The 7,861-nt window shown below is 35.6% G+C and overlaps 2 protein-coding genes across 10 annotated transcripts; one reads left to right on the top strand and one right to left on the bottom strand.

The window, feature by feature from the left end:
- Positions 1 to 798: 798 nt before the first annotated feature.
- On the bottom strand, positions 799 to 4,022 carry LOC118433492. Its single transcript, XM_035845464.1, has 4 exons — positions 3,877 to 4,022; positions 3,729 to 3,791; positions 2,865 to 3,499; positions 799 to 2,260 (listed from the first exon to the last, which is right to left on the bottom strand). The coding sequence occupies exons 1-4, from the start codon at positions 3,901 to 3,903 to the stop codon at positions 1,663 to 1,665; spliced, it is 1,323 nt and encodes a 440-aa protein (XP_035701357.1). The 5' UTR covers positions 3,904 to 4,022; the 3' UTR covers positions 799 to 1,662.
- A 743-nt stretch (positions 4,023 to 4,765) lies between these two features.
- Positions 4,766 to 7,502, top strand: LOC110862381 (putative methyltransferase DDB_G0268948). 9 transcript variants are annotated; one of them, XM_035845502.1, is made up of 7 exons: positions 4,766 to 5,002; positions 5,320 to 5,489; positions 5,909 to 6,137; positions 6,414 to 6,508; positions 6,918 to 6,942; positions 7,008 to 7,058; positions 7,164 to 7,502. In XM_035845502.1, exons 1-6 carry the CDS (start codon positions 4,901 to 4,903, stop codon positions 7,011 to 7,013), a joined length of 627 nt encoding a protein of 208 aa, XP_035701395.1. In that variant the 5' UTR covers positions 4,766 to 4,900; the 3' UTR covers positions 7,014 to 7,058; positions 7,164 to 7,502. The 9 variants fall into 9 exon arrangements, with proteins under 9 accessions (XP_035701395.1, XP_035701394.1, XP_035701392.1 ...); XM_035845501.1 differs by having other exon boundaries at positions 7,167 to 7,502; XM_035845499.1 differs by having other exon boundaries at positions 6,918 to 6,937.
- Positions 7,503 to 7,861: the final 359 nt, after the last annotated feature.

A 7,861-nucleotide genomic window follows, 5' to 3' on the forward strand; every position in this document is an offset into this window, starting at 1 on the left:
CATTTGATATTATTCGTTATGTTTTGTGACATTTATTTCGTATTAATAAGTAATTCATTCCGAAGATTCAACAGATATTTGGTTAAATATTGAGGAATCCATGGATAAATATTTCTAGGGATTATACATATATATGTATGTACATACACACAGAAATATATACAAATACCTAATTTATACAAAGCTGATACTGGTAATCAGCTTTTTAGGTGTACGTTGCTGAAATTTATGTGATTTTCACACCCATTGATTTACTCGACAATTGTTAATTAAATATGACACCCCTATGGGAAAATGATTTTTTAAATATCGGTAGCCAGTAGAGAAACAAATATCTTGATATTTGGATTAAGCACGAACTCTGAGCCATTTTTAGATAAGTGACTTGAGCCGGTTAGGATTATGATTTGTTTGCAATTAATTTGTATGCATGTGTATATGTTTATGATCAAGGTTGGTCAAAAACTGGAAGATTTGCATGTTAAAATGATCAAAATTTTGAGCTGAACCAGAATATCGAACTGGTTATAATCTCAAGTTATACTAAAGAAAGTTGTTTCACATTTTCTCAAATGTAAGCATATTTCCCAGAAATCACATAAACTCATATTGTGATGCGATTTTAACCAGTGCGATGTGATTTTCCAACCCGTGCATAATAATCTTCACACTTTATTTTTGAAACCAATAACGTAAAATTACGCGATTTCTACTGGGAATGAAGAGTTAATGCAAACTATTTAGATGGGTAATTAATTACGTTTATGAAATGCACATTATAAAGCACTACACACCACATACACCTCGAGTCTTTATTACATATGTTTAAATTAACAAATTATTCCAAGAATGATAATAAAGTTTGTATTTTAACAGAAAATTGTTATGCTTTTCTAAAATTCTTTAGAAGTTAATTAATAAAGAATATTTAGATTACCTTAATTACGAATAATACCGGTTAACAGTGTAATAATCCCGGTGCCAAGGATTAATTGCAAAAATCTTGGTTTATAAAAATTTTCCTTCTACAATTGTAACTATTACTTCTAGTACATAAGCGAGGCTTTTTACTTATTTCTCTCTCCATGATCACGCATATCCTGGTTATTTTTTCAATCCCTACTCATTTTGTAGCTCAATACAATAGTATGAATAGGTATTTATTAAAAGAAACATTTAACCCGGGTATGCTGATGCTCATGGTAATAAACAGACCAGCAGTAGTTATAAATACGAGAAATAAAATATACGTACAGATACATACATATTTTTATAGAAATTTAAGTTTATCTTTCTAATGCAACCACCCCTCCATTATAAATTTATGGTGTGTATTTTTGCAGTCACTTCCACGCAATGGAAATTAAAGTTTGCTACATATGTGACCCTTTCCATACCATGGGGATCAAAGTATTTAATTATTTAGCCATCCTAATCGTTAGGTGTTTATGTAAGTGTATTTAATGCAAAGCAGACACGACTACAGGCGAAAATAAAATTGCACCGTGACTTAAACAAGCTCACTATGGAACTAACAATAACATCATTATTTAGTATGACAACGGACAAAGTCTCCACTGGGAATTATTCAATGTAGTTTGACAGATTTTTCGCTTTGCGAACACCCCCCAAAAGGAGTCTAGAACCTGTCCTTGGACAGGCTTATGTTCTACGTATTATTATAAAATCTCTCGCATTTGGAAACATATCCCAAAGTTGTTCATATATCTTGGTGTGTAGTTCTCCTTCTCCATAATCTGCATAAATTGTGACATCAACTTTCCTCACAGACGTCACAACCTGACAATTACCCTTCGAAGGAAGAAATGACTCCACCCAGGACTCCTCCGGGATCGCGCAATTTATGAATTCCAAGACTGGGAAACATTCAGCGTAATTAATCGGTCGAAAATCTCCAGATTCTAGTTTTGTTTCGAATACAATTCTGGTTTGCATTCTAGAAAAGTCGATGTAAAGTTTCTTCACGAAGGGAAATATTGGAAATTTCCACTCAATCTCCATTTCCGCTCTATCCCACCAGACAATGCCGACACTAAATTTTTCCAATGTGGGGGCCTGCTTCTTTAATAATTTATATAAAATAGTTTGCAGCTCATCTTCTTCATCATCATCGTCAAGTTGAAGGAAAACTGGGTTAAAACCCCCGAAGGTAAATTTCTTCAAACCGGCAGGAATTTTCAGGAGGGATTCCATCCGATCTGGGGTAATGTTTCCGTATAAGTTTAGGCAGTTGAGGGACCTGAAATCAAATGTATATTTAACTAAAGAGGTATGAGGGGTCTTACATTAATCACGTGATCGACTCCCGGAAAACTTCCAGACCTCCCCCTTTAGCCTCCGTTACATATGCCGATATCGTTTAAGCTTTAGACCCCACTGTCCAATCCCACGTTACATGATTTATGAACTTCGTCTAATTTTACGTCATTTAAATATGGAGTGGCCAAAATTCCTCAACTTGAGAACAGATTATGCTGCGGAGAGACAATGGTGAAAACCAGGGACAGAAACAACAATTGTTGTCCTTCCGAACCATAAGGGCACGGTGCAGAAAATATATGATCAATTTGAGTGGGGGGGAGTAGGGGTCAAGGCTTGATGTCGAATTAAGTAATTCTAACACGTAGCGTGTATGTAGGTGATGCTAAAATTTTCCCGGAAATCGTTGACGTGATTTATGTACAGCCCCTAACCCCAATTTTTCAGAAGTTTTGCTTCTGAATTTATGAACAGAGTATGTCCAGTGTACATATGCTTCCACGGGTCAATAACTTGCGAAAATCACAGTACAATATATACATAATTTAATTTTATATCAAAGTATGTATGCATGTGAAACTTACTGTGGCAAATTTGGTAATAGTCCTTCTTCCACAATTTCAACAAAGTACTTGCATTCCGTCACGAGATATTGCAGGTTCGGGAATGATGTCGTAATCGCTTGGAAAACTCGCTCAACAGCACCCTCATCAAACTTGTTTTCTACCGTTAACTTTACCAGTTTTGGGAAGATGGTGTCCCCAAATGAGGGGAAATCCAGGAAATCCACGTTTTCCGCCCAATCAAATTCTAATTCCTTTAAAGTCGTGGACGACGACTGGATTAATTGTGCAACTAATTCAGCCTGCCAACGATACTGATTCCCGTGCGGAAGCTCGACACAAATTGACTTGAAATTGTTAGTTTCTGGAAATAATGAGAAATCTGGGGGTGCTAGAGTGTCGTCGGAGTTAAATGGAACCAATAGACAGACATTGACAGGGCAGAACTTGAGTTTTTCTATGACGTTCAAAATATCCCAGCCCCCTGAATTTTGGGAAAGTGGGACGGAATTTTTGCAATTTTTTGGCGATAGTTGAAACCTGATATTTGTTCTGGCTTTTAGAGCAAGAGTGGATCCGTAATTCCAAACCGAGGAGACCAGTCGGCACGTCTTTATGTCCATAGTTCCAAGATATTTGCACAAGTGTTCAATTATCTGTGCGAATTAATTTTAATGAAACATGCATTAGTGGAATCTTTTTCAAGCTGTTTTTTTATCGTCCGATTGTGGACGCTATAAATCTCAGCAAGGTTAAAAAATTTGGAAGCTAATTTTCCTTGAATTTTCCCAGAATTTACAGAGTTTACAATTCTTCTAAGCATTCGTGCATATAGTGCACAAATTTTACAAATTAGTTTACATTATTCATAAATCAAACTTTTACATCGTGGTTAAGACACGCTCCCGTCTCGTGGACGTTATCACGGCTGAACGTGGAATACTCATCCTGTAAAAAGTAATAATATAATTGCCTTAATTATTTTGCAAGAATTGCATGTCAAGAATTGCAGGTTAATTTTTAAACAAATTACCCCCAATAAGGCCTTCTCCGCCGACATTTATATATCCCAACTTTTGTAACAATCACGGCTGAAATAAATAAAGAAATAGCGAATCTATGTAGCTTATTTTAGCTACAACTTACAACCAGTATTATTTTGAACTAAACTGTATTTCTTGCTGCTTTATTTTATTTCTCCAGCTGCAAAAATCAAGGTGTGGCGTAAATGCAAATTTCTCCTACAAGATGGACCACCACCTCGCCTCCTGTGCAGTCAGGAAGAGCTAGGCTTAATAAAGCGCTAGAGGAGCTTAATAAAGCGCCAGAGGAGCTTAATTTAGCTCCTGAGGAGCTTTATTAAGCGCTGGACCTTTATTTATCGCTCTGGAGGCTTAATTTAGCTCCTGTGGAGGTAAATTAGACTTCATGTTTCAAAAAGTTCGTGACGGTCCTCATTTGACCTTAACGGCGATTTTACGTACACATTCTCACAGATGCTGGTAGATCGTTATATGTGACATTGAATTAGTTATGTATAATATAGCAAAGTATCATGACCCAAGAGAAACGTATTACAAAATAAAAATATCACAAATTTCCAATTTCTCTCTTACATTTGAGACAGAGTACATTGACTAATACAAGTCAGAACAAAAAAGTAGGCACAAACTCACAAATGAATTATGTACAATAAAACCATAGTTTGGCTGTGTAAACGATATGCATGCAAAAATTCTTGCTGGCTGCATGAGAGATGTGTGAATGCTGTATGTAAATATGTACGTATCATGCTACAAATGTACAAATGTACATAGATACATATGATAACCGCAGTGTCATTACTCTAAAGCATTATACGCATGCAACTGCTGAAGAGTCTGTGCATATTTACATACAAATGTATCAATTCATCAGTTTCGCTCAAGTACATACATACATAGCACACTAAGGAAAACATATGTTAATCAGTGACTATGTATTACGTGTTATATACAAGATAGAATATATTTAAAATCCTCAAAAGTTTCCACATTTCGGGATCATTTTGAGTATAAATGGACTCAATAAGCCCAGGGCAAGCCTGCATTTACAGGAAATACAGGGAAAGTCTCCCTCATCACGTAGTACAAATCGTAATAGATTACCTTTCAGAGAAAGTGGGTACAAATCAATTCTTTGCATAACTAAAGATTAGTACAGGGTAGTTAAAATGTCACGCTACGATGCAAAATTTTCCGATGGGAAAATTCGTAAATTACCATCAGTTATCCAAATTTTGTCTTTAAACTTCAGCATTTTAAGAATTTCGTCATCAATGTTCCATAAGTTTTGATAGAAATTATAAAAATCGCAATCCAAAATCTTGTAACTAATGGAGATTTAGGGGTTTTTCCCATTGAAAAATTTTCCATTGTAGCGTGACATTTTAACAACCCTGTACATATGTCAGTACATAAATAAACCTCAAATGCAGCACAGGGGACCGTTAAATCAGGCCGTCGACCTAGGCTGTGGGTCAGGTCAGTGCACTTTTCAAATCTGTAAATACTTCGGCCACGTTCTTGGCACGGATATCAGTTCGACACAAATTGAAGAGGCGGTCAAACAAAAAGAAAAGCAAGGGGTCAAAAATGTCACTTTTGAGTGAGTGGACGTTCTCAAAATCATTAAACCTAGACCTCATCATTTGTTACACTCGTTGAAATCCGGTAGTAAAATAATACAAGGGGTATTCACATATGACTGCCAACGTGGTAATGATAAGCAATCCCACGTATGTATGCTGTAAGTATGTACTCTCCATCCACGCAGGATTGAACTTTTACAGAAATTAAGAATTCTGAGAAAATAGTCTCAAAGTTCCCCGTGAGCATTATTTTGGGGGATTTGAGACTAACAGTAGCGTAGTTTCTCAGAATGCTCAATTTCTTTAAAAGTTCAATTCTACGTGGATGGAGAGTATGTAGATATGTATGTATGTATAGCTAGGTATTAAAGTTTTGCCATTTCAGTTGCAAATTTTACCTGCAGTACCTACATGATTATCAAATTTTTTCGATTAGCAGGAAATCTTCCGCGGAAGAAATTCCCCTCCCGGATAAATCAATAGAACTTATCATTGCCTGCAGATCCGCGCATTGGTTCGACTTGGATAAACTGTACTCGGAGGGGGAACGAGTCCTTTGTCCCGGCGGGGTCATGACCTTCATCGGAACAAGGACGATGTCACTAACAGTGGAATATATTAAAGATGACGGCAGAAATTCAGAACTTGTAAAAATTACGGATTATGTGAGTTTGGTCGCAAGAATGACTTTATCGACAATTTCGATTTATCATTTGTATTCCAGTTAATCAATCTTGTCTTTTCGTAAATTTTTTGAAAATCTTAACAAAATTCAAGAATGACATTTATAACTTTATGCTGGCTTTCATAAATTATTTCATGAATTTTCTTTTAAATAAATTAAGTATTTATTGCAGTTTGTTGATTCGTATAATGTAAATAATTTCTAAAATTATTACATTTTGCTACGTTAAAGATCCACAAATTTATTTTTTTTTCAGATTCATGACTTTCTGAAGCCATATTTTCCCCCAGAAGCTCAAGCTTCCACGGATGAATATAAAGAAATTAAAATTCCATACAATGATTTTAAACGGTGAGTTGATACAATTGATCTGTGCAATAATTTATGACACTAAATATTTAATCAAGTGTATAGTTTTCGAATGGACCATTCGGAATGGTTACGTATGTACGTAAATATGTGATAGATTTTAGCTAATAATTTTCAAAAAACCTATGAGATGACAGGTCCAATGATTTTGGGACGTATGTACTGTTGTCAAAGTCGTATTCGTATTACTGCAACATTCACTAAATTCCAGCAATTTATCTGCATTATCGTGTATGAAATTTAACAAAAATCATTGTGCAGAATTTTCTTGGACTGGAATCTTACTAAATATACATACGTGTACATGACGATAATTAGTAGATTTTCTTCAAGCCGATTTTTTACGAGTTGTGTTAAAAATCTAATCTATTCAACTATGACAAAATTACAGAGTGGGTGGCGTCATGGACAGTAAGGTTGTCAACCTTTCTTTCATCATCGGACTAATTCAAAGTTATTCAATGTTTCACAATTTCTGCAGAGTTGAAGGAACTCAGGAGGGTGAAGATTTTTTGGAAAATATTCGGAAAAAGTTAGTGCTTTGCTACACACATACATATTTAGGAATGTATATATTTAGTTGTCCATATTGGTGCTCACATTGGTTAATCAATTAAATTTTTTAAATGTGCACCAGTAGATTTTTGACCGCTACTGGACTGGAAGGTGAAGACATCGACGAAGATATCTTCACTTTAAAAACGACGTACTTTATTTTAATGGGGCGATTAAACGGCACAAATTAGCTTACGTGAATTTATTGTTTGGAAATTTTTTAAAATTTGTTTTATAAAATTCAAAAATATCATGTCATGATTGTAAATTCATGACTTCGGCGCAATCTCTTAGTAACATTTTCCTGTAACTTTCCATATCTACCCTCCATCCATGGATTCAATTCAAGTAAAGGTAAAACACTTATGTGCATGTATTTACATTGGTATGCTCATCACCATTAAAGAGTGAGTAATTACTACTTGGCCAACAAGCCAACTTTCACCATTAACTTATTACATCCCGCAATTAACAAAAGCGGTGTCATAATTCGAACCGAAGTATCCAAACATTTCACCTCCACAGTTTTCAAACTCTTAATTATTTTTCTATTTAACTTCATTCTTATGAAAAAAATTTTGTCCTGGGTGAGACTTCTTCGAAACTGTTTGCTGACCTGGGTCGAGACGAGATTCGCTTTTCCCGCAGAGGTTCCCATGATGAGGATGACCAGACTGCAGAGCACGCTCATTAAGGGGAAGACTACGTAGAGGACGTTGTACGGAAGGAGGCGTCGGTGCGAAATGGCGATAAATGTGGAGAAAGCATTTCCAAAAAATG

The sequence above is a fragment of the Folsomia candida genome, unplaced genomic scaffold, assembly GCF_002217175.1.
Source record: "Folsomia candida strain VU population unplaced genomic scaffold, ASM221717v1 Fcan01_Sc055, whole genome shotgun sequence".
NCBI lineage: Eukaryota > Metazoa > Arthropoda > Collembola > Entomobryomorpha > Isotomidae > Folsomia > Folsomia candida.